At 42.4% G+C, this 27,662-nt stretch overlaps 1 protein-coding gene across 7 annotated transcripts in view; it reads right to left on the bottom strand.

The window, feature by feature from the left end:
• Positions 1-27,662, bottom strand: part of myo6a (myosin VIa) — a 102,810-nt gene that overhangs the window by 58,544 nt on the left and 16,604 nt on the right. For all 7 annotated transcript variants that reach the window (XM_014204923.2, XM_014204924.2, XM_014204926.2 and 4 more), the window contains exons 2-10: positions 21,223-21,357; positions 14,320-14,389; positions 13,962-14,035; positions 10,703-10,832; positions 9,570-9,675; positions 9,264-9,319; positions 9,079-9,176; positions 8,748-8,912; positions 2,848-2,928 (exon numbers count right to left, since the gene is read on the bottom strand). In XM_014204923.2, the coding sequence (XP_014060398.1) occupies positions 2,848-2,928; positions 8,748-8,912; positions 9,079-9,176; positions 9,264-9,319; positions 9,570-9,675; positions 10,703-10,832; positions 13,962-14,035; positions 14,320-14,389; positions 21,223-21,339 (897 nt within the window). In that variant the 5' untranslated portion in view covers positions 21,340-21,357. The remainder of the gene's footprint in view (positions 1-2,847; positions 2,929-8,747; positions 8,913-9,078; positions 9,177-9,263; positions 9,320-9,569; positions 9,676-10,702; positions 10,833-13,961; positions 14,036-14,319; positions 14,390-21,222; positions 21,358-27,662) is intronic.

The following is a 27,662-nucleotide window of genomic DNA, read 5'->3' as shown; positions in this document are numbered from 1 at the left end:
TGACCAGGGTCACAAGCTCTTTACAGAAGGGGTACTGTCTCAAAGATCGAAGGCTTGCATTGTGGCTGTGTTAATGTTGTGCCCCAAATGACAAAAAAACATTACCCATAAAGTAATAACAATACCATCTCCCTCACTGGCAAGAGTTTCTTTGACTTGGTGAAAAGTGTTTGTTTAGATCCGAGATGAGGCAATGCTATTGGACTTCAAGCTAATTGGGCCGATTCTGTCAATGGAATTAGCACATTAAACCTGCATGGTAGATAAAGTACATAACATATCCTGCTCGCTGCGGTAGGAAGAGGAGCAAGGATAGTAAGGTAAGAGCCCACACCTGGAAAACCAGCAACACAAAGAAGAATGTTACAGTACAATGGTATACTGGCATAGCAATAACATACAGTAGCTTCAAACACCAGATTAGAACGGCAGATAAACGGCTTTTATGATAATTGGGTTTCCGAATATTAAACCGTTTTTTTTTTTTAAAGATGTAAATTCGAATGGGTTCGTGGCAAATGAGACACTAATAAGAATCCATCTCATCACACTTGAATTTATTTTCATTAAATGAATATCAACTGACATTCTGTAACTGAAGGTGGTTGCACTAGTTTATGAATTAACTACAGCAATGAGTAATACTTTTCTGCATACAACACAGTACAGAGCAGACATTGCCTTGTAAACAACAACCATAAGGTATAGGAGTGCTAGCGCGTAAGAACGGTTTATTCTTCTCTACAGTAAAATTGATGGCCTAAGGTGATAAGAAACCCAAGCCATTACAATAATGGAAACCAAGCAGTTTGTTAAAAAGGCACATTTGAGCACTTCATTCCCAATTATATAGTAGCTGCTTGGCTGCATTTCATGTACTGAGTCAAAGTTCCTTGGCTCCAAACTTTCCAGTAACTTTTGGATATCAAATAGAAGGATAATACTGCCCCGAGTGCCAGTTTATTTATTTCATTAGGTTTATTTGGCAGGGACAAATGCACAAAAATAAGTCTCAGAGCACTCTGAAATGATGCGTCCCATCAGATTTCGCTAATAGCTACTTTGCATCTGTAGTCCTCCACTACACCATTAAAAGAAACCATTGTACTCTGACATTCTGGTCCAACTTTATGCTGGACACAAAATATGTGGTCATTTTGACCTCAAGTCTTACACTCCAGAGAAAAAACCCATCATGCACTTAAAGAGAGAAAGCATGCAAGGAATCCACCACACTCAGCACCAATGTGAACCCAGACACAAAAAAAGACAAACTCCCCAAAATTCACATCATAATAAAATCGAAAAGAAATAATCCTTGTAATAGCACCAAATCTATAATCACCTGATCATCCTGTATTATATAGAGCAGAAGCAGTGCAAAGAGACATACAACCTTGATCAACAACAGTGACAGTAAACATAGTATAAAACGAGGGGTCCATCCCAAACGGCACCCTATCCCCTAGTTAGTGCACTACTTTTGACCAGGCCTCGCAGTGAATAGGGTGCCATCTGGAACACAGACAGTGTATGGGCCCATTATATCCACAGGCAATGAGCATAAAGGCCTTATTCAGCATCTGTCACAATAAGATTCTCTACAATAGGCCAAACCCAGCATTTATCATGAACAGATGCTTCCTGTGATCAACAAGGCACAATCCTCCATGATCATATAACAAGCGACACGCCTCTCTGGAGACTGCCTTCTGGTGTGAACCTAAAAAGGGGTCAAGGGTATCACCTACATGTACTGTACCTACATTCTAAAAGAGTCATCTGAAAACCATCTGCTTAGATAAAACAGACGCTGAAAAACTCAGCCCAGAAAGTACTCGTAATTTGTTTGCTTACGGTGTAGTTTTAACTATAGAAATGGAAGTCATTCTAATTGTATGGTTTTAACCTACATGGTAGGATAACCTCTAAAACATACGGCATCAGCAGCACAATTACAAAACGTGATATTATCAGATTGAAAACGTACACACTCACAGCCACGTTATTTTCTCCCACTGATGTCCCTGACTACATAGAATGGATTAATCATCAATGTCCCTCAAGGGGAGAGTAAGAGAGGCACACTGTTGTCCAGGGCATTTCATAATAACAATAATAATTCATTACACTTGTGAGTCCTGAAGGGGTGTTGCAATAATGGAGAACTTATGCATAATCAAAGGGAGAAGGCAAAGGAAGGAACTCATTTCGGCTGAGCATAAATAATTCTCATTGATACGGTACTTTCATCTAGTCATACAGTTCATCTCATTGGCTCCTTTCTTAATTAAATTGTTTGCACCACATCTCAGATAAAGTTTCCGTGTGTGTGTGTGTGTGTGTGTGTGTAAATAAGGGGGTTTATCTGACCAGAATGAAAATAAAAAACAATTTGTAGGCAACTGGTAGGAGTTTTAAAACTTGTAAAAAGAAAATATTTTTAAGTGTCTTGTTCAGTTTATAAAATAATTTTAAAAAAATTAAAGTGTCACTACATCAGTGCATCCGCAGACCAAGAACAATGATCGTTATTTGACTGAGCAGGCCGTTTAGTAAAGGTATAAGACATTGTGACAGATTCAGCGAGCAAGATCGGGATGGAAGAGTACATTCTGTTATTTTCTCTCAGCACAGACAGTCGTGCCTAAGTGCATTTCCAGTTAGTTCTGGAGACGAGAAACCATCTGTCATTAGACAGCCAAAAACTAAGGATCAGAGGGAGGATTTCCTTTGTGGTTGTCCAGATATCTGGGAATACCCAGAGTAGCTAAAGACAAATCAATATGGAAGGTACATGAAGAAAGGAGAGAAAGGAAAGAAAGGAGATTAAGACATGCACTGTACCTCTGGGCTCTTGCGGTTCTGAAGGATCTGTTTGTCTGTGTCCTTGTTTGCAAAGAAGCGAGTGCATCCTCTGTTCAAATACTGCAACACAGAAATATAACAATCAACAGAAGATAGCATGGCTCAAGATACTGCAGTATGATATATATGCAACAATTTCAAAGACTAGTCAGTTACAGTTCATAAAGAAATCAGTAAATTAAAATAAATTCATTAGGCCCTAATCTATGGATTTTATATGACTGGTTAGGGGCGCAGCCCAGCCATGGGTGGGCCTTGGAGGGCATAGACCGACCCACTTGGGAACCAGGCCCAGCCAATCAGAATTTGTTTTTCCCCACAAAGGGATTTATTACAGACAGAAACACGCCTCAGCACCCGCTCAGACGACCCCACAAGTAAGAAGCCGGATGTGGAGGTCCTGGGCTGGCATGGTTACATGTGATCTGCGGTTGTGAAGCCAGTTGGACGTACTGACAAATTCTCTAAAACGACACTGGAGGTGGCTTATGGTAGAGATACGAATATTAAATTCTCTGGCAACAGCCCTGGTGGACATTCCTGCAGTCAGCATGCCAATTGCATGCTCCCTCAAAACTTGAGACATCTGTGGTGTTGTAACAAAACTGCACATTTTAGAGTGGCCATTTATTGTCCCCAGCACAAGGTGCACCTGTGTAATGATCATGCCGTTTAATCAGATTTTTGTTATGCCACGTCAGGTGGATGGATTATCTTGGCAAAGGAGAAAAGCTCGCTAAGAGGGATGTAAACACATTTGTGCTCAATTTGAGAGAAATCATCTTTTGTGCGTATGGAACATTTCTGGGATCTTTTATTTCAGCTCATGAAACATTGGACCAACACTTTACATGGCGCATTTATATTTTTGTTCAGTATAGTTATAACTGGCCCTAAATCTATTGAATATCCCATCAACCTTGGTACAGGCTGATTTAAAATGGTCAACACATCTAACAATGCATTAGCAGTAATATGGGAAACAATGACTTGAAAGCCATCGGTAAAGCCATTTGAAAGCCATCATCTTCAAATAATATTTTTGCAGGAATCTCCTTGCGAATGATGTTGCCGAAGATTGTATCTCCGCCGGCCTAGTCAAAGTCTATACACCCCTTGCACGGTCTTCAAATTTTGCTGCCTTAAATTTACATTAAAACATTTTAAAATTAGATTTTTGTTCCTACTGATGTACACAACCTACTCCACATTTTAAAAATGAAAAAAATAATTTAGAATAAGAATCTTTGCACAACTCTTAGGGCAACATATATACATAGTTCTTGTCAAAATTGCTCAAGCTCAGTAAGTTTGGTTGGGTGTCATTGATGACAGAACCATTCAATCATTGTCTCTGAATTTCAAGCACAATTAAGTCAAGCCTGAGACAGGACCAATCAGGAACACTCAACACATATTGGAAAGCCATTCTGGTGTGTCTTTAGCATTAAAATGTGTGTAATTGTCCAGCTGAAAAATAGAACTCGATCCCAGGTTTAGGTATTCAGAAGACTGAGGCAGGGTTTCCTCTTTCCTTTGCTACTTTCATGTTTATTTTTATCCAAACAAACTCCCCAGTCCCTGCAGGAGATCGGCATACCCATAATGACGTCCGTTTTAAAATTATATATATACACATTTTATATATATTTTTTTTATATTTTTTTTAAATCAGCTCCAAATCATCCATTCTGTTTGCAACAAGGCTGTTAAGAATACTGCAAAGAAATTGACTTTTGGGTCTTAATTAAAAACAACAGTCTTGGGTCAAATCAAGTACAACAAAACAGAGTGAAACACTCTGTATTTTCAAGTAGTGTGGTGGCAGCATCATGTTATGCATATGCTTGTCACTGGCAAGGAATGGAACATTTGTCAGGATAAAATATGAAAAGGAGCAAAGCCCAGGTAAAAAAAACTGAGGAAAACCTGCCTTAGTCTTCCGAAAAGCTAACCCTGGGATAGAGTTTTATTTTTTTTAGTGGGACAACACACACACACACACACACACACACACACACACACACACACACAAAATACACACAGATGCAGCACTCCATCGCTCTATTCTTTGGTCAAATAGCCCTTACACAGCCTGGAGGTGTTGGGTCATTGTCCTGTTAGTCCCACTAAGCCCAAACCAGATGGGATTGTGTATCACTGTAGAATGCTGTGGTAGCTATGCTGGTTAAGTGTTCCTTGAATTCTAAATAAATCACAGACAATGTCACCAGCAAAGCACCCCCACACCCTCCATGCTTCACGGTGGGAACCACACATGCGGAGATCATCTGTTCACCTACTCTGTCTCACAAAGACACGGCGGTTGGAACCAAAAATCTCCAATTTGGACTCGACCAAAAAGGACAGATTTCCACCGGTCTAATATCCATTGCTTTTGTTTCTTGGCCCAAGCAAGTCTCTTATTATTGGTGTTCTTTAGTAGTGGTTTCTTGGCAGCAATTCAACCATGAAGGCCTGATTCACAGTCGTCTCTGAACAGTTGATGTTAAGATGTGTCTTACTTGAACTCTGATGCATTTATTTGGACTGCAATTTGAGGCTGGTAACTCCAATCAACTTATCCTCTGCAGCAGAGGTAACTCTGGGTCTTCCTTTCCTGTGGCGGTCATCATGAGAGCCAGTTTCATCATAGCGCTTGATGGTTTTTATGACTGCACTTGAAGAAACTTTCAAAGTTCTTGACTTACCTTCATGTCTTAAAGTAATGACGAACTGTCATTTCTCTTTGCTTATTTGAGCGGTCCTTGCCATAATATGGACTTGGTATTTTACCAAATAGGGCCATCTTCTGTATACCACCCCTACCTGGTCACAACACGATTGGCTCAAACGCATTAAGAAAATAAATTCCACAAATTCTTTTAACAAGGCACACCTGTTAATCGAAATGCATTCCAGGTGACTACCTCATGAAGCTGGTTGGGAGAGTGCCAAGAGTGTGCAAAGCTGTCATCATGGCAAAGGGTGGCTACTTTGAAGAATTTCGATATAAAATATATTTTGATTTGTTTAACACTTTTTTGGATACTACACGATTCCATGTGTTATTTCATAGTTTGGATTTCTTTACCATTCTACAATGTAGAAAATAGTAAAAATAAAAACCTGTAATGAGTAGGTGTGTCCAAACTTTTGACTGGTAGTGTATGTCAAAGAAACACAAGAATGGCTTTCCATGAGGTGTTGAGAGTTCCTGAGAGGTCCTGCCTCAGAACGGACTTAAGAAAAGGTTTGAATATTGCTGCCCATCAATGACTCACCCAAATTGATTGACCTCGAGCAATTTTGACAAAAACGATGGATAAATGCTGCCCTAAGAGTCGTGCAAAGTTAATAGAAGTTCAAAAAAATATATATTACAGCTGTAATGGTTACGAAAGGTGCTTCCACCAAGCATCAACTCTGGTGAGTGAAGCATTGAGCAATAAAGACATTTGTTTTTTTATTTAATTAGGAAACATTTCGATAATTTTAGTTCAACTTTGAAAATGTGGAGTAGGACAAAAAAAAAAAAAAAATCTAATATATTCCCTTTTGAGGGTTCATGTGAAGGCAACAAAATGTAGCGATTGTATTTCCACATCACTGTCTCTCTATTTCCATGTAAGTCTGTGTGGCCTGCACAGGCGTTCCACATGATGGATTACACTTCGCTGTGAGCGGATTTGTTGTTTACTTGGGTCTTGAGCATTCACCATTGTTCATTGCAAAGAGTGCATTTGGCACAAAATACGTTATTCCTCTCCGTAATTGCCTTTGTGCGACTTTTAATGACTTCTCAGTCGCTTGCTCCCTTCCTGCCTGTCACTAGAGATACGGGCCTGATGATGAGCGCGACGACAACGTCCCAGGTGGGTAGAAGAGAATAACAAAACAGAACCCGGTTGCTTATCTTGTTTGTAGGAGACGAGTCATTTTCAGCTGGCCAGATGGAACGGAACAAAGACTTTAATTACAGAGATAGGCCTTGAGGAGGATTGTATGTCTCTCTCCTTCTCTTCCCAGCCCTGTGCTCTACACTCCAGACAGGGCATATTCAGTAACACAGCACAAGGCTACAGAACATAACAGACATCTTACAAAGCTCCACACAGCCCTGCTGCTAACCCCACTGGGTCTCTGCTGTGCACAAAAGTAATTGTTGTGATCAATAAATAAAATATCATTTTAGTTTCCAGATCATCAGAAAAATGGTAGGACAGAAGACTATTCGAGGAAACAAGGGACCACGGTTGAGTAGAAGTACCTGGCTTACTGCCCAGAAGAAATGCTTCGCAGCGGAGAAAAATGACAGAAATACAGGGAAACTATGGCCATATGCAGTACGGCAAATGACACAAATGAGAGGAGGCTGAAGACAAAATTCTGACATTAAAGTGATGTCCAGCTGAAGAAAGATGTAGGCTACATTCGGAGCCACGCTGAAATGATGTTTCCTGCAGCAAGTGATGTTGAAGGTACTGAAATCCCTTCTTTTCCCTGCAACTTCCTTCCTGTCTAGCTGCTCAAACTCTGTTTCAAATCCATGCGATGCTAATCTGCACTGGATGTGAAACAGGGAGCACATGAGTTGTCTGGGTGCTGTTAATTCTATAGAATTTTCCAACGGTCAATAGTAATGTCCAGGTTGAATTGGAGCTCAGAAGAAATGTCACTGCGTCACTCAGTTTGACCATCTTCATTATAGTGGACGATGTTCCTGTCAGGAGCTGGAGTCAAAGCACTTCCTCTTCCTGATCAACCACTGGTGGCCTGCAGGTAGTTCAATTTTTTTGATGTGGGAGTATTAATGCTATTATGCAATTTTACATTACTTTTTACAATGACAATTGTTTATAATAATAATAATAATAATAATAATAATGCCATTAATCTATTACATTCACTGATAAAATATCTTGGTGGTCAATTTTAAGAAATGTGGCAGTTGATCGCAATTTGGTGGTCCTTAGAACGGAAAAGGTTGGGAACCAGCGGCCTAAAGAGCCCTGGGCAGGGAACTTTAAAAGAGGGGACCAATATTGGACAAGGCAGGAGGGGAGTTTGTACAACTTCCCTAAAAACCTGCCACTTAATAACTACAACATAATTGGGTGTCTTAAAAGAATCTCATCCCCCTGACAGGAACCAGACGGGGATCTTTAGACCAATGGTGGACAGAAAATGGCAGGCACGGAGTTAGTACAACTTCTCTAAACACCTGCCAGCTAATAACAGCAGAATTGGGTGTCGATAACACTGAGTCTGAGGGTAACCAGACAGGGAATTTTAATAAAAGATGAACGATAATGGACAAGGCAGCTTCTCAAATAATCTGACTATAACAGAATTGGCTTTCCTTAATTAAAGCACAATGAAATGGATTGTTATATTTGTGAAGTTTATGGCAAGAAAATAAGCCCTTCTTAAAGGATGGCTGAGAATGCCACCTAGTGGTCTCAGAGGTACGGCGCAACAATAAAAATTCATCCAAACATGTATCATGACTTGCCATTTTCATAACATCGTTTTATTTTAATCCTAAACACCAAAACGAGTGAGTTTCCTTAATATTTAATGAGAAGATTTGGTACCCCCGTTGAGCTGACTGCTTGGGGTGAAGGAGCTGAGTCCTCACTCCCTCACACTGATACGAGTGTCAGGTAGTGTTTGAGGGGATCGCCCTTAGCGAGGAGCTGCGCAGATTCACTAATCTCAATCACATGATGACTCGTTATTTGAGATGCAAGGCGATTTGTAGATCAGTGATTCTGCGGAGCGCCTTACTCAGGTTGATCTTCTTGAGCGCACACGCTCCAAGGAGCTAGCAAAAGGTGAGTGAGTGAGTTTTAGGCCGGCCAGTAGGACCCACTCACCCTGAAGGCATCTGGGGATTCCAGATGGAACTTGGTCCTGATGTCCTCTGAGGCTCCGGCACACAGCCGGTAGAAGATGTGGTAGTTCCTCTCCTCCTGGCTCTGCTGGCAGATCCTGGACTTCTCCAGCAGGTAGTGGGACACAAAGCCTCCCACCACAGTATTCTGAGCAGACAACACCGGTTCAATTAGCATCAGACGTAGCCAAAGCAAACGCTCAAAGTCTTTGAACAATTTCAAATAGTATTTGAACACTATTATTATGGTGTTGTCTGATGATTTTAATGATCGTGAAATATGGTACAGCGGTATGACAGTGCTGCTGCTGTACCTTTTCGTTGAAGTGGATCTCTACAAACTTCCCAAAGCGACTACTGTTATTATTCCTGACAGTTTTAGCATTCCCAAAAGCCTCCAGCAGGGGATTAGCTGTGGGATTGATAAAGAGAAATCAAAACACAAATCTATACAGTGTGGTATTACGTCATGCTGCTGGGAAGTGAGATTTTTATGTACCTTCAACTATTCTCTCATCAATATCTTGACCTGTTCCATAGGACATTGTTAAGTATCTACAGGGCAGAAACAAAAAAATCTGAGTTTACGTGAATACTCTGACTGCACTTCCTTACACAAACCAATTGAAAACAGCCTGCCAGATCAGACTGGGGCACGTCCCAAATGGCACCCTACGCCCCTATATAGTGCACTACTTTTGACTAGTTCTAAAAAATAAATGGTGCACTATGGGGAATGTGGTGCCATTTGGGACACAGACACAGCCGGTCTGTTGACGACGCACAGAGAACGCCATAACTTTACCTGAGGACAAACTTGGTGTTTTCAGTCTTTCCGGCACCAGATTCCCCAGACACGATGATGGACTGGCTCATCTTCAGCACCCTCATGTCCCTGTAGGCCTTGTCAGCTGACAAGAGACATCCAGCCATTAGACAGTGTTGACAGTTTATTTACCCTCTCCTTTACCTCAGTGACACAAAACAAAAATCTCAATGGGATCATAAATGAAGTCTACGGTTGCAATAGCCATGCAGAAGGTACAATGAATGCTCCTTGTACTTTTAAATGATTACAGTGTTCACATCAGTAACACACACACACACACACAACACAATCCAAATGGGATCCTCAAGATGGATGGTTACATTTGCAAAGTCAAACTGTACATTGAATGCTCACTGGAAATAGGTAGCGAAATCACACTGAAAATATGCCAAGACACAGGAAGGCCAAAAAGATCATCAAGGACATCAAACCACCCGAGCCACGGCCTGTTCACCCCACTACTTTCCAGAAGGCGAGGTCAGTACAGGTGCATCAAAGCTGGGACTGAAAACAGCTTCTATCTCAAGGACATCAGACTTAAATAGCCATCACTAGCCGGCTGCCACCCGGTTACTCAACCCTGCTGCCCTCTGTACATAGAATCACTGGTTACTTTAATAATGGAACGCTAGTCACTTAAATAATGTTTACATACTGTATTCTATTGTACTTTAGTCAATGCCAATCCGACATTGTTCGTCCTAATATTTATACATTTCTTAATTCCATTATTTTACTTTTAGATGTGTGCATTGTGATTTGTTAGATAACTGTACCGTTGGAGCTAGGAACACAAGCATTTCACTATGACTGTAATAACATCTGCTAAATGTGTGTGACCAATAAAATTTGATTTGACAGAGCTTACATGTATTGTGAAAATTACTATAGACTGCCCTCCAGTGGACAGATGTGAAAGTGTAATGCATTGTCAGCCCAACAATGGCACAGAGACATGTGTTCATGCATCCCAAATGGCACCCTATTGCCTACATAGCGCACTGCTTTTGACGAGATCCCAATGGGCCCCGGTCAAAGTAGTGCACTATATAGGGAATAGAGTTCCATTTGGAACTCAGCCTGTGTGTTCCTTCCTTCCTAGTACTCACCGATAGCGTAGACGTGGGGGGGCAGGGTGCCCAGGGACCTCCCATGGTACTGTTTAATGGTCTCTGGAGCATAGAGCTTTGGGAGGTCAACATACGGGTTCACTGCGATCAGGATATTGGCTACAAACGTCTGGGAGAAAAAACAAAGGGAAACCCGAAGTCAGAAATAGTCCAGTATAGACAAGGTTGTTTTTAAGCAAGATAGCGTACTAGTGCTGAGCGATTAGTGCTTTGAGGTCAGTTCCGCACATTTTTCAAAACAATATAATGCGCCATACATTATGTGGGTTGAATGATGTAACACAGAATAAAACAATTAATAAAGTCCCATGATGGTAGTGACTGGCCATTACGGCTTTTCACTTATTAACATACTTACCGTAATTTCCGGACTATTAAGCGCGCCTGAATATAAGCCGCGCCCACTGAATTAAAAAATATATATTATTTTGAACATAAATAAGCCGCACATGTCTATAAGCCACAGGTGCCTACCGGTACATTGAAACAAATGAACTTTACACAGGCTTTAATGAAACACGGCTTGTAACAAAAAATGTAAAATTAGTAGTAAGCTTTAGTTGTCTTTTTGCACTGAGTCAATTCCTCACGCTGCTGTTTCCAATGTCTTATCAACGACTCATTAAGACCAAGCTCCCGTGCAGCAGCTCCATTTCCAACAGCCAGATCAATCGCCTTCAACTTGAAAGCTGCATCATATGCATTTCTCCGTGTCTTTGCCATGATGAGGGTGACAAAATGACTACCGTAATCAGAATGATGGGAAGTTTGAGAGCGCTCGATTTAATCTAAACAGTAAACAAAAGTTGTTTGACCTTAACCCGTTCGGCAATTTCATTGGTCTAATGAAAGCTTCATGCCGCCCAAAAACTGAGCACGTCACAGAATGTGTTTTAAAAAAAATTGAAAGCGGGAAAAATCCATATATTAGCCGCGTCATGTGGGACGAAATCGTCCCACGTAGTCAACAGCCAGTGGAATCGAGTGGCGCGATATTCAAATACCTTAGAAATGCTATTACTTCAATTTCTCAAACATATGACTATTTTACACCATTTTAAAGACAAGACTCTCGTTAATCTAACCACATTGTCCGATTTCAAAAAGGCTTTACAACGAAAGCAAAAAACTTCCTGTACAGAATCTTCTCAGGTTTTGGCCTGCCATATGAGTTCTGTTATACTCACAGACACCATTCAAACAGTTTTAGAAACGTTAGGGTATTTTCTATCCAAATCAAACAATTATATGCGTATTCTAGTTTCTGGGCAGTAGTAATAACCAGATTAAATCGGGTACGTTTTTTATCCGGATGTGAAAATACTGCCCCCTACCCTAGAGAGGTTAAGCCACGAGGTCCAAAGCGTGGGAAAAAAGTTGCGGCTTATAGTCCGGAATTTACGGTAACTATATTTTAATGTATATTACATTTATTTTGTTTTATGACTTTATTATTTCATTATAAGTCAGCAGCTCATCTCTATAGATTTTAGTAGTTCTTCAAAGTAAATAAGGCATACTTTTATGACTGCTGAATACCAACTATCAAATCACTTAAATCATGTATTTTCAGGTAGAGATACCAAGCAAAGGAACAGCACGTTCTGTCTCTTTTCTCCCTCTCCATGTCTGCCCCACACAGACCAGACACGTAGGCATGCAATGGATTATGGTTATTGTAGTTAATATTATTTCCGCGATGTTGGAAACCACAACTCCCGACTACGTCGCACAGTTCAGGTTTCATTGGATCTCTCTCTAGAGAAACTGCGCGTTGAGCTCACAGAAAAAAAAGGAACTAAATGGAATGCAAATAATTTAACTGATGTTGGAAAATGTTGTTTAAAAAGCAAAACAAAATGACCAACATTTCGGTTAAATCGCTCAGCACCAGATACACAGCGACTGCTTTTGGGGTGAATACTTCTGATTTAACACCCAGCTTTTCCTCAAGTACCTAACAAAACACTAGTCATCACTGCTAAAAGGAATTGTCTCACTGCATATCAGCCAAACACTTCCATAGAACACAGCAAGGCAGTTTCTCACTGTAGCCACTAGATGCCACCCGTTGGAAGACAAGTGTCCCATGACTCTCCTCTCCCCACCAGCTGGCATCCATGTCCCCCTGCCTGCCTGGCTGGCTGTCACCTCAGAGGACCTAATTAAGTTCAGTGGGGAACAGGATAGCGCTCCCTGGCTCTGCTCTGCTCCCTGGCCGATTACAAAGGGGTAGACAGGGGCCAGCAGGGTGACTGATGACAAGAGCTAGCTGTGTCTGGGTGTGTATATGTGTTGTGTCCCCTCCCTGATGGACAGTGTGAAGGCCTTGTCGTTGTCACTCTGGGCTGCCTGTCAGGTGGGAGGGTAGTTCCAGTGACACACGCTATTGCGGTGTGTGTGTGCGCGTCAATGTAACTGCCCTCGCTCCCATCAGCCACCTGACATGCAGCCCAGAGTGACAATGATAAGGCCGTCACGCTGTCCGTCAGGGAGGGAACACACCACACACATGTAGTAAAGTACAGTAGGTGAGAGACAGAAGTGGCTGAGGTGACAGGGCTTTAGCATGATAATGAGTGGGTGTTCTATCGGCCTTGCCCCTGCTGGTTCAACCTGTTCAGCTGTTGGAACAAGACTGATGGGGAAGACAGCAGGATGCACACTACCATTCAAAAGTTTGGGGTCACTTCGAAATGTCCTTGTTTTTGAAATAAAAGCAACAAAAAAAATGGTTCATTTAATAACATCAAATTGATCAGAAATACAGTGTAGACATTGTTAATGTTGTAAATGACTATTGTAGCTGGAAACGGCTGATTTTATTTTTTTAAATGTAATATCTACATAGGCATAGAGGACCATTATCAGCAACCATCACTCCTGTGTTCCAATGGCACGTTGTGTTAGCTAATCCAAGTTGACCATTTCAAAAGGCTAATTGATCATTAGAAAACCCTTTTGCAGTTATGTTAGCATAGGTGAAAATTGGCCTTCTAGGCAGAGTTCCTCTGTCCAGTGTCTGTGTTCGTTTGACCATCTTAATATTTTTAATTGGCCAGTCAGATATGGCTTTGTCTTTGCAACTCTGCCTAGAAGGCCAGCATCCCGGAGACTTGAGGTGTCTGTTTCTCAAACTAGACACTAATGTACTTGTCCTCTTGCTCAGTTGTGCACCGGACCCCAAACTTTTGAACGGTAGCGTAAATACAGGTTATGTCTGTTATAAAGTACTTACATAAATTTTGTCTTTACTATACCGCACGCGGATGTTGTTCAATAGAGTAGCTTCATTCAAGTACATCAAAGAACCTGAAAAACAACAGTAAATCACAAGCTGTCAAGAAGAGGATGGATCAAAATGGAAAACACATAAGAACATAAATGTCACAAAATGGCATCCCTAAATCCTCAGTGGATGTTTTTGGGGTAACAGTTTTATGGTTGTAATTCAGTTCATTACTTCATATAGTGCTGCAAAACCACTTAGGTGCCCATTAGGGAAACTTTATGTGATGGTAAGAAACATAAAAACCTTGTGCTGGAGACTGCAGACTTCTGGTAAAACAATAGCAGTGTTTGTGCTGTAAACTCACAGTTGTCTTCCACATGTTTGTTGACATCATCCTCAGCTGGGAACACTTGGTTGATCTGGGCCGTAAAGATCTGTCAAAACAAGATGGACGTGAAACAGGATTCAATCATTTCACCATGCTGTTCTCTTTCTAATGTATTAAAGTTGAAGAGGAGGTCACTAAGTACATAAAAGTATATGGCCTAAAATACCAAATAACGCACAAAGGAGAGAGACACACACACACACACGAGTAAATAAACCCATTAAGTCTATTTTGATTCCGTTCAACCTGCCTGCTTCTAAAAATATAAGTCAGTAACCTTTTTAAGTCTGTCAACGTGTTCTTCTTGCAATCCCCAAGTTTCCCAACGGCCACTCAAAACACACTGTTCAGAACGCCATTGCTTCAAAAGGCCCTGGCGTATGCAGCCGTGAGTGACAAGTCAAGGGACAATTAATTATTTGGAGAGAGGATAGAAACAGGATCTGGGAGTTAACTAGTGAGGTGCTGTGGAGGCTGGCTGCAAGCTGCAGCCCCTCCCCTATTCAGGCCCAAGGTTGTCGGTCAGCACCTTCACCGCAGAGCACAGCCACCATGCATTATTCACCGGCATTATCAGTACACATGCATGGCCCAGGACAAACAATAGTGCTAGCTACATGTTCCCATAGGCAGGGCTTGAGTTGTGAGGCTGGTGTTACTCATAGCATGTGTTTAAGGTAAAAAACACACATCTGGTGAGTACTATGGGAGCACTAGCAGTTTAGCCTCGTTGATGGCTTTCTTTATTCAATCTACCAATAGGTTCCCTTCTTTGCGAGGCATTGGAAAACCTCCCTGGTCTTTGTGGTTAAATCTGTGTTTGAAATCCACTGCCCGACTAAGGGACCTTATAAGTAATTGTATGTGTGGGGTAGAGATGAGGTAGTGATTCAAAAATCATGTTAAAACACCATTATTGCACACAGAGTGAGTCCATGCAACTTAAGTGACTTAAGCAAATGTTTACTTGTGAAATGATTTAGGCTCGCCATAACAAAGGGGTTGAATACTTCACTTAAGACCTTTCAGCTTTTAATTTACTTCAAAAACATAATTCCACTGACATTATGAGGTATTGTGTGTAGGGCAGTGACTAAACATCTCAATTGAATACATTTTTAATTCAGTCTGTAACAACAAAACGTGGAAAAGGTCAAGGTGTGTGAATAGTCTCTGAAGATATATGCAGTGCATTCATGTTCATGGAACTATGAACAAACAGTGGGCTACTTGGCTAACCAAAGCTAGTGAAAGACGGCTGGCTGCACCTTTCTCCTTCTGCATGGATACATTCTTCTTACCCAAGTCATAGACGCCAACTGCTTTAGCGCCTATTGACGACGGGATCTTCTGACCGAGGGAGTTTTGGTAAGAGCCCAGACGCTTGCTGTGAACATTATCAGGCACCACTTGTGTTTTAGAAACATAAGGAAGGTATCTTTCATATCAGTGAGAAAATATTTTAAAAATACATATAAAAAACACCTTTAAATTACTACACACCTTTATAGGGTTAGTGTTCCCACCGGGCCGTATCCCAATGTTACAGCGCTTGTTTACGGGAAACAGACAGAGGTGACCACCTGTGCTAATTAGCCATCTAGTGTGCTCCAAGCGTAACTACGGAAGTGTAGTTGTCAGATGGACACACAGCCTTATGGATCTGTGCATAACTGCTACAGTAAGTGTATCTTTTTTATTTAAAAGGGTTCTTTCTCGCTGATGAAAGATAAGTGCCATATGCTGTTTCGAAAGCCGTATCGCAAGCGATGATTATTGACGTTTCTAAAACATTAAAGCTCATGTGAACTACAATCCCAGCGGAGTTAACTGGTAAAAACTGTAGGGGAGAAGGCAGAATGCCACCTGGAGTTAGCGCTACATTCTCCTGGCCTGCCCCTAACACAGCATCAGCTAAAAGCCTTCTGCAATGTTACCTTGTCCATTCCACATGTGGCAAAAACATTTCTTCACCAGGGAATTTTTTTTACATGTTTAACAAATATTTTTGAATATGTGGGGTGACCTTAGAGTAGTAAGCAGGTCAGGCGGGCTGCAATGTGTGTAGCTAGCTAGGCCAAGCCAGACATAGCATCGCGTCCCAAATGGCACCCTATTCCCTACATAGGTGCCCAGAGTTCTGGTCAAAAGAAGTGCACTATGTAGGGGACAGAGTGCCATTTGGGACACAACCAGCCGGAGCCAGCTCCCTCCTGTGGGCCATGGGGACCTGTTGGCCTCTCCTCTTCTGGGCCAGCAATTTAGGTTTCGTCTCAATTGGCACACTAATCCCTATTTAGTGCACTACTTTTGAAAGTATTGCACTATACAGGAAATAGGGTGCTATTTGGGATGTCCTTAGTGTCTCCAATAGAGGCACTGCAAGAAGGTTTTAAAACGGCATCTCCACTCTTGGACAAGGTGACGTACAGTCAGTTTATTCTTTCCCGCACTGGCATATGCCACATTCAGAGCCCAAGCTGGCAGGATTCCAAAGCACTGAGTCACGTGAGGCGACTGAAGGCAAGAGGAAAAGGAGAGGGAGGTGGGGAGTGAGGCAATGCCCCCTTGAATTTAAATACGTCCCTCACCCCTCACTCTCTTTTCACAGACACCAAGGCAGAGCGAAACAGTGAAAAAAACTATCCCCATTCCCTTTATAGGGCACCAATTTCAACCAGGGCTCTGGTCAAAATGAGTGCACTATATAGGAAATAGAGTTCCATTGGGGACACAAGCCCCAGTCTGGGACACATTACCTAACGTTGTGGGCCACAGAGTCGGCCATTGTGGCTCAGGCTGTGTGTGTGTGTGTGTGTGTGTGTGTGTGTGTGTGTGTGTGTGTGTGTGTGTGTGAGAGACACGGTGTCATGCACTGAGCAGCCCTTCTCCTGACGTCCCCCCTCAGGGGGTCTGCCAGGCTGCGTACGCCGCTGCTGCTCTGAGCGGGCTGGGCGTGGAGGAAGGGAACTGTAGACTGGCACTAACTGGCTGCTGCAGGGACAGAAGACACATTGTGCCCCTCAGACTGCCTGTTACAGCACAGAACGGACCATAAATGCCAGAGAATGGACACATCCGTTACAAATGACTGGAACACACACACACACACACACACACACGCTTCCTTCATAATAAAAGATCTGACGGAGTCTGATGATTTATGGGCCGGATGTAAACACTATAAGTGAGCAAATTGAGGAGGACGTTCACTTTATGACAAAGCCACACAAGGAAGTACGCGTTACCATAGAAACTGGGGTTCGCTAACATCAAGAGCTTTAGCGTAATACATTATCTAGTGAATTAGCAGTGACTGGGGGCTTCGAAGGGAAAGCCTACTTGACCAGGTAAGAGCCACTTTACCTCAGATACCGGGGCTTTATTTTGTGCCAGTGGAGGAGGGTAGTATCTATAAACGACTAAACTACAGCCTCTGGGAGATTTGATGTTTCACTAGTATGTTAGCCATTGGAGGGTCTTCGTGTCAAGATGGGTTTCCATTAACTTCTCCAGCGATTTTTGGTTGACTTTTAAAAAGTTAATAGAAAATAGGTGTGACAATTGACTGTAGGTAAAAATTCTTTTTAAACTATTTTACAAAAAACTAGTGTCAAATAAGTGGTTGAAGTGTTTCCATTATCCATTTATGCGAGGGATCGGCAACTGACGGCCCCCCTTTTGAAGGCCCTCGGATCAATTCCCTGCCCCCCCCCCCAAATTAAAAATATATACCCTACTTGACCAAAAGTATGTGGACATCTGCTTATCGAGCATCTCATTGCAAAATCTTGGGCATTAATATGGAGTTGGTCCCCCCTTTGCTGCTGTAACAGGCTCCACTCTTCTGGGAAGGCTTTCCACTAGATGTTGGAACATTGCTGCGGGTACTTGCTTCCATCCATCCACAAGAGCATTATTGAGGTTGGGCACTGACGTTGGGTGATTAGGCCTGACATGCAGTTGGCACTCCAATTGAGGTCAGGGCTCTGTGCAGGCCAGTCAAGTTCTTCCGCACCAATCCTGACAAACCATTTCTGTATGGACCTCGCTTTATGCACGGGGGTATTGTCATGCTGAAACAGGAGAAGGCCTTCCCCAAACTGTAGCCACAAAGTTGGAAGCACAGAATCCTCTAGAATGTCATTGTATGCTGTAGCTTTAAGATTTCACTTCACTGGAACTAAGGGGCCTAACCTGAATCATGATAAACAACCCCAGACCATTATTCCTCCTCCACCAAACTTTACAGTTGGCACTATGTAGTCGGGCAGGTAGCGTTCTCCTGGCATCCAACAAACCAGACGGTGAAGCGTGATTCATCACTCCAGAGAGCACGTTTCCACTGCTCAAAAGTCCAATGGCAGCGAACTTTAGTCCACTCCAGCTGACGCTTGCACTGCGCATGGTGATCTTAGGCTTGTGTGCGGCAGCTCGACTATGGAAACCTATTTAATGAGCGTGTGTGGCCTACCCACTTCGCGACTGAGCCGTTGTTGCTCCTAGACGAGTACACTTCACAATAACAGCACTTAGAGTTGCCCGGGGGGGCAGCTCTAACAGGGCAGAAATTTGACAAACTGACTTAAGTAGCATCCTACTAAGGTGCCACGTTGAAAGTCACTGAGCTCTTCAGTGAGGCCATTCTACTGCCAATGTTTGTCTATGGAGATTGCAGGGTTGTGTTCTCGATTTTATACACCCATCAGCAACGGGTGTGGCTGAAATAGCCAAATCCACATACTTTGTATATATAAACATGCATATACACTGAGTATACCAAACATTAGGAACACCTTCCTAATATTGAGTTTGCCATTGCACCCCCTCCCTTTTGCCCTCAGAAGAGACTCAATTCGTCAGGGCATGAACGCATTCCATAGGGATGCTGGCCCATGTTGGCTCCATTGCTTCCCACAGTCGTGTCAAGTTGGCTGGATGTCCTTTGGGTGGTGAACCATTCTTGATACACACGGGAAACTGTTGAGAGTGAAAAACCCAGGAGCGTTGCAGTTCTTGACACAAACCGGTGTCCCTGGCACCTACTACCATACCCCATTCAAAGGTACTTAAATCCTTTGCCCATTCACCCTCTGAATGGCACCCATCCACAATCCAGGTCTAAATTGTCCTTCTTTAACCTGTCTCTTCATCTACATTGATGAATTGGATTTAACAAGTGACATCAATAAGGGGTCATAGACTGACAGCTTTCACCTAATCATTGTATATATACACACACACAGTGTGATAAAACGCTAGCTAGCAAACCTCTGTACATTTGACCTTATTTTAGCACCCCAAAAATGTAATACTTCCAGGTCAACTATAATATGAATACCATTGTAAAGCACAATTTCTCGCCTTTCCAGCAAAATAAATGACACCTTAATGCTGCCCGTCTATGGAGGACTGAAAAAGGCAAAGGAGCTCCGCCAGGTCTTGTTAAAAAGGGCGGAGGGAGAAGCGAAGGCTACTGAGTGATAGTAAAAAGGGGGGAGGTATGTTGTGCGGGGAAACAGCTTTTTTCTCTCCACTGGATTTCTCCAACTTGTCACCTGAAAAATGTAAATAAAACCCTATAAAGAGATTCAATAACGTCTCGTTACATACCTATACCATACCTGAAGGCTTGTGTGCGAGTTTGAGTAGGGTGCTTTAGGTCGGCGCTAAAGTTACCTTCACAAGTAAAAACATTTGACTATTGATTGAATTAACTATTGATGAACTCACGAGTAATTAACTCACCTTTGATCATTTCTTGTTTTTATTCTGCGAGAGAAGCGCTACTCCTGGTGGAAAGAGGTTGTACGGCACACAATGAGCTGCAGAATGCGTGCCGTAAAAGTACCGCTTCAGAGGTGTCCGTTTTCTCATAGTTTCTCCAATACTATTGGTCCGTCCATTACCATGTCAATCAACACTTGAATAGAAAATGTAGTTCCCACCCCAGATGTTGATGCCAACACAGATTTTACAGTCCCGATAGTTTTCATTGCAGCCTTGTTTGAATGCTGCGGTTACGCAGAATGTGTATGGAACAGTGTTAGGAACTCAGTCGGGGTCTCAACTTACTGTTGAGAGTTAGAATAGTAGAATACACAAGGTGCAATTTCAAAATTTGGTTATGCATCAGTAGTTTCTCTTGTTATGTCAGTAATTGAGAGTCACTCAATTAGCCCATGTCAGCTAACTTTTTAAAAAAATATAAAATCGGTAAGAGATGATTTTGTTAGTCAGTTTTACTCATATCATGTTAATACCTGCAAACATTTCTCTACGCCCCATGGCAAAATAGGCACGCAGACCCGCTAGCAACTGCGGCCCCTCAAGATGAGTTCAGATTTGTGGCCCCCTCCCCCATCAAATATTTGCAATATTCTAAATATTACCACAGTCAGTGCCATGGTGAAACTTGCACTCCTGTAGATCTGAAATAATTGGATGGTGGAACTTGCATCCAGAAAAGCAAGGCAAAGCAATTCAGGCATTCTTGAAAGTCAGGACAAAATTTAGCAAGCAGTACACCTTTAAAATAAATTGCGGAGTGGAGGCCCCCCCTTGTCAATCATAAGTTATTCAAAAAACTGTTTCCATCATAATTTGTCACAATAAAGTTAGAAACAAATCCACCTGTCGAACAGATAAAAAAAAAAAAAAAGTATCTTTAGAGCATTTATCCTATAGCTGCAGTTACCAAAAAACATGTCAATGTTTTTTAGGGGGGGGACATTGCTTTGTCATATTAACCTGGTGCAATAGAAACCTGCCTACTGATGGCCACCACCACAATTACACAAATTCTCTATGTGCAAAATGTTATAGCGATGGACGTCTGTTTTCGCGAGGTTGTGTGTATATTTGCTGGACATAGCCTACCTTTTGCCCCTGTTTCAGCGGCTCGATGCTCAAGCTGTTTGCTCCTATGTCCACTATGGTCCCCAGCTGGAACCCATCCGCTGGGTGGGGCGCCCACACCGGCTTCCCATCCTCCATTGGACCGCTTGAAGAGCACTGCAACAATAGGAAAGAAACAGGGGACCGTTAGAGGCCTGTTCACGTTCCTAAAGCCATGAAACAGTTATTCAATTTAGAAGAAGAAGAAAAAAAAAAACAAGGAGTGGGAGGCCCCGGTGCACAACTGAGCAAGAGGACAAGTACATTAGTGTCTAGTTTGACAAACAGACGCCTCACAAGTCATCAACGGGCAGCTTCATTAAATAGTACCCGCAAAACACCAGTCTCAACGTCAACAGTGAAGAGGCGACTCCGGGATGCTGGCCTTCTAGACAGAGTTCCTCTGTCCAGTGTCTGTTCTTTTGCCCATCTTAATCTTTTATTTTTATTGGCCAGTCTGCGATATGGATTTTTCTTTGCAACTCTGCCTAGAAGGCCAGCATCCCGGAGTCGCCTCTTCACTGTTGACGTTGAGACCGGTGTTTTGCGGGTACTATTTAATGAAGCTGCCACATAACCAGCATGGCTAAGTGTGCCTTGAATTCTAAATCAAATCAGAGAGTGTCACCAGCAAAGCCCCCCCCCCCACCACCTTCATGCTTCACGGTAGGAAACCTACTCCGCATCTCACAAAACACGGCAGTTCGAACCAAAAATCTCAACTTTGGACTCAGACCAAAAGGACAGATTTCCACCGGTCTAATGTCGATTGCTTGTGTTTCTTGGCCCAAGCAAGTCTCTTCTTCTTATTGGTGTCCTTTAATAGTGGTTTCTTTGCAGCAATTCGACCATGAAGGCCTGATTCACACAGTCTCCTCGGAACAGCTGATGTTGAGATGTGTCTGTTACTTGAACTCTGTGAAGCATTTATTTGGGCTGCAATTTGAGGCTGGTAACTCTAATGAACTTATCCTCTCCAGCAGAGGTAACTCTGGGTCTTCCTTTCCTGTGGCAGTCCTCATGAGAGACAGTTTCATCATAGCGCTTGGTTTTTGCGACTGCACGTTTTCCCAGATTGACTGACCTTCATGTCGTTCCTCTTTGCGTATTTGAGCTGGTCTTGCCATAATAAGGACTTAGTCTTTTGCCAAAAAGGGTTACATTTGGAATACCACTCCTACCTTGTCACAACACAACTGATTGGCTTAAAAGAAGGAAAGAAATTCCACAAATTAACTTTTAACAAGGCACACCTGTTCATTGAAATTCATTCAAGGTGACCATCTCATGAAGCTGGTTGGGAGAATGCCAAGAGTGTGCAAAGCTGTCAAGGCAAAGGGTAGCTACTTTGAAGAAAATCGAATATATTTTGATTTGTTTAACTCTTTTTTTGATTCCTTTATGTGCCATTTCATAGTTTATGTCTTCACTATTATTCTACAATGAAGAAAACAGTAAAAATAAAGAAAAACCCTGGAATGAGTAGGGACCTTCGTTCATTACCTCTATCAATTCAGCCGTGTGCCAAGAGCCGAGTCTGCTTTCCACATTACCCTACAAAAGGGACTCACTATGATTCCAGAAATGTCCCTTTATCCAATCAGGCATAACAAAACATCAGTCAAAAGGTCACTAGTAACTTATTGGCTGGGCTGTAAAATTCACCTGCCCTAATAAGTTTTACACATCACATCCTCATGCTAATGAGTACTCGAGAGGGATAGGCTAACTCCATCGGAAATACTAGGTCTATAAAGACTATTTTCTTTTGTCTGTCCATAATAGCGTGCTACACTTGGACAATAACTCTTTGGCATCTGGCTAACGTCACTCTGACCAGTCTATTGAGGAGAAGGAAGTTCTCCCAATACGAAGACTCGTGACATCAGCGCTGATGATGCAGGATCATTTGAATAGCAAGTCAAAGTTTAATTCCTGAAACCACATCAGGAGATTGTGGGTACATGGAGCATTGCTACAGACCAAAAGGTTGCATGTTCGAGTGACGGACAACTGTAGCATTTTAGCTAACCCTTTTCCTAACCTTAAGCAATCCTTAAGCAAAATTAACCCAGTTAGACATTACCTCAACACATACAACCACGTACTATACACTATTAAAACGTACAGCAAGATTTGCTGATGCAGTAGTCTAATATAGTCACATGAACCAAATGTGTTACTCGAACTGCCTGGAGGGTCGTTCCACCTCAAAAAGCACAAGAAAGAAGATTGACCCCCCACTATCTCAGATTGTTACGAAATCGTTCCTGTTATTAGAAAACAGATAAGATTCTTGCAGCATTTTGATGAAATAATTTGATCTGAGAAATTAATCTAATTGTTTGCACCCAAACTGGCACTTAATTTAGAGGATTCATATAATATTTCACTAAATATAGTACCTAACATCCAATTTGGACCAAACCTTTTTCTAACAATGACTTAGACATGAGGAATCCAAAAAACTAAATAGTCCAGTCACCCATGTAGTACAGCTGCGGCTCTGAATTTTTATTCTTCATCCTGTGTAAAATGTATTCAGTGAATAATTTTTTCCCCTATTCAGAGAAATTATTAATTGAAGTTATATTTATGTTCCCTCCAACGCTAATATTACCAGGTTCTGAACACTAGATGGCGCTGCTCCTGTGAAATATAGTTTGAAGAACCCCCCCTCCCACACAAACATTGTTAAAGTGATAGTTCACCCAAAACACGCATTGGTTTCCTTACCCTGGACAAGATGACAGCAATCCATGCTTTGGTTTTGTTGGGCACTTTTCAAATGCTTTCTAGCATTTGTGTCACAAATTCAATGGTACCTAAACTCAGCAAACAAAAGCGTCCTCTCACTGTAAACTGTGTTTATTTACAGCAAACTTAACATGTGTAAATATTTGTATCAACATATCAAGATTGAAACTGAATAAGTTCCACAGACATGTGACTAAAATGGAATAATGTGTCCCTGAACAAAGGGGGGGGGTCAAAATCAAAAGTAAAAGTCAATACAGCTGGTGGCCACACCAAATACTAAGTACTGCAGTGCATCTCCTCATGGACTGCACCAGATTTGTCAGTTCTTGCTGTGAGATGTTACCCCACTCTTCCACCATGGCACCTACAAGTTCCCGGACATTTCTGGGGGGTTGGGGGGGATGGCCCTAGCCCTCACCCTCCGATCCAACAGGTCCCAGACGTGCTCAATGAGATCCGGGCTTGTCGCTGGCCATGGCAGAACACTGACATTCCTGTCTTGCAGGAAATCACGCACAGAACGAGCAGTATGGCTGGTGGCATTGTCATGCTGGAGGGTCAGGATGAGCCTGCAGGAAGGGTACCACATGAGGGAGGAGGATGTCTTCCCTGTAACGCACAGCATTGAGATTGTCTGCAATGACAACAAGCTCAGTCCGATGACGCTGTGACACAACGCCCCAGACCATGACAGACCCTCCACCTCCAAATCGATCCCGCTCCAGAGTACAGGCCACGGTGTAACCCTCATTCCTTCGACGATAAACGCGAATCTGACCATCACCCCTGGTGAGACAAAACCGCGACTCGTCAGTGAAGAGCACTTTTTGCCAGTCCTGTCTGGTCCAACGACGGTGGGTTTGTGCCCATAGGCGACGTTGTTGCCGGTGATGTCTGGTGAGGACCTGCCTTACAACAGGCCTACAAGCCCTCAGTCCAGCCTCTCTCAGCCTATTGCGGACATTCTGAGCACTGATGGAGGGATTGTGCATTCCTGGCAGTTGTAGCCATCCTGTACCTGTCCCACAGGTGTGATGTTCGGATGCACCGATCCTGTGCAGGTGTTTTTACACGTGGTCTGCCCCTGCAAGGACAATCAGCTGTCCGTCCTGTCTCCCTGTAGCGCTGTCTTAGGCGTCACAGTACAGACATTGCAATTTATTGCCCTGGCCACATCTGCAGTTCTCATGCCTCCTTGCAGCATGCCTAAGGCACGTTCACACAGATGAGCAGGGATCCTGGGCATCTTTCTTTTGGTGTTTTCCAGAGTCAGTAGAAAGGCCTCTTCCGTGTCCTAGGTTTTCATAACTGACCTTAATTGCCTACCGTCTGCAAGCTGTTAGTGTCTTAACGACCGTTCCACAGGTGCATGTTAAACAATGAATTATGGTTCATTGAACAAGCATGGGAAACAGTGTTTAAACCCTTTACAATGAAGATCTATGAAGTTATTTGGATTTTTACGAATTATCTTTAAAGACATGGTCCTGAAAAGGGGACGTTTCTTTTTTGTTAAGTTTATATGAGCATTTACACACTTCATGTCCAAATCATCCTAATGTATAAAAAAAAAAATAATAATGGATTGTGTAACAACGATGTTACTTTAGATGACTTGGATATGAAGCGCGAAAATTCTAATATAGGCACCATTTTCTTGCAATGAATGTGACACAAATACTAAAAAAGTTAGCATTTGAAACAGTGTCCAACAAAACCACAGCATAGATTGCTGTCATATATGAATCCTATAAATACAAATGCTAATGTGGGTGCAATCAATTAGCTTAATTTCTCAGAAATCACATTTTAATTCAACAGAATAATGTTTCTGTAATACTTGTCTTGTGTTTCCAACTACAGAAACAATTTCAGACAAATCTAAGATGGTGGGCGTCATGGCTGGCTGAAATGACATGGAAAGACACTGGAGCCTTGGGGAGCCATGCAGAACGAGGCAAGACTGAACCTGAAACCCACCCACGGAAGCCTACACACTGCAACATCTGACAGTTTAGCTTGAGCAGAATTATTGAAGGTTCAACGAGCACCTAAAAATGCATGTAGGCCCATGTGTTCACAAGCAGAATTGTGGTTACATTGTAGCTCGTAGTCTAAAACTAAGGTCCTATGGCAACGAGCTCATGTCAGAGAGAGTCCCATCACAGGGCTGACTGGCATACATCATGCATGCTCATTATCACATCCATTGGCATGTGAAATTAAAATCAGAAATGCAAACCAAGCACTGACTGCACATCTGCGAATGGCGTTTTCCGATGCAGCTGTTAATGATGGTGTGAAGGACTATCAGTCTAGCGTAACAGACAACATGATAAAAAAATAAATAAAAAAGATTTTAAAAAAATGTAAATTAAAAAAAATTAAATCGGGCAGATATCACATATGGCTGACTACAATTCCTTCCTCCTGATAACCGAGGGGACAGTAAACACAGTGATCGAAGCCATCGAACTCTGTCTGCGTCCCAATACTCTATTTAGTGCCATTTGGGTTGCAGTCTCCGTTTACATGATGGTAACACAGTATTAGTCATGCCTGATCATGTGATTTCAACATGCCGTTCTGGAGCGAGTACGAGTTGATACTCTATTCAGGCAGTCAATTAAAAGATTCCTGAATGCACTTTAGATATGCCATTGATCAGTAAACTAATGTAAGGCACTCCGGCACATCTGAAATAGGTTGAGCAATGTGCATTTGAAGAAAATATGTTACCAATCCCTGGGCAGAGGAAAGGGCACGCCGAGACTTATTTGCCTGGCCTTGTGACAAGTGCTGAACCTTATTCCCTGTGTAGGACTAGTGCCTAGCCTGGCCCATATGGCTGTGGTTAAAAAAATTTTTTTTTAAAGTAGTGCACTATATAGGGAATAGGGTGCCATTTGAGACGCAGACAAAGTCCTGCTTTGATGTATTGCTGCATCATGGCAACTCCAGCACGGCGCCCGGGCAAACGCCTGGCAACTAAAGAAGACATTTTTCACTGGATTTTTTTTTTGGGGGGGGGGCACGACACGCTGGCTCGACACACCTACTAGGACAATGCTTGCGTAACAAGGAGCTATTTGCTTATCAGCCCACGTCTCTTACAATTTACATAATAAGCAGAGAAATTTGAGGAAGACATCAAAGCCAGTAATTGGTTCTGACATGAACAACTTGAGCAACGCACAGCTCTTTCTCAGTAACATTCCCTCTTCAAAATATAGGCCTAACTCAAAGAAGCTCAGCATACAACATAGAAAATGACATGGGAACTTAAGGGTTGACGTGTTGTTCAGCCTAACTAAACCTTGCTTTACTGTCATGAGCCCAGCTGGAGTCGGGTACATTAGCAGCAACAAGGTGACATATGCACTACCGTCATGCAGAGTTAGCACAGCATTATGCCATCATGATGAACCAGTTGCATCAGTGATTGTGTTGTGTGTACACGTGAAATGTCAACTGACCCCCAAAGTATCTTGGAAGCCCACAACCACAAAACGTAAAATTCTCAAAAGGTTTTGGCGAGGAATCTGCACCGTTCTGCCAGAGCTTGATGTTTATTATCAGATGTATTAGGTAACAAATTTGACTTTTTGGATATAAAATTTTAATATGTTAGAGCAGCAGTTCCCAAATTAGGGGTTCGCCTG

Source organism: Salmo salar, chromosome ssa06, assembly GCF_905237065.1.
Source record: "Salmo salar chromosome ssa06, Ssal_v3.1, whole genome shotgun sequence".
NCBI classification, from domain to species: domain Eukaryota; kingdom Metazoa; phylum Chordata; class Actinopteri; order Salmoniformes; family Salmonidae; genus Salmo; species Salmo salar.
The sequence above is the reverse complement of the archived record's forward strand: the minus strand, read 5'-3'. Positions and strand labels throughout refer to the sequence as shown.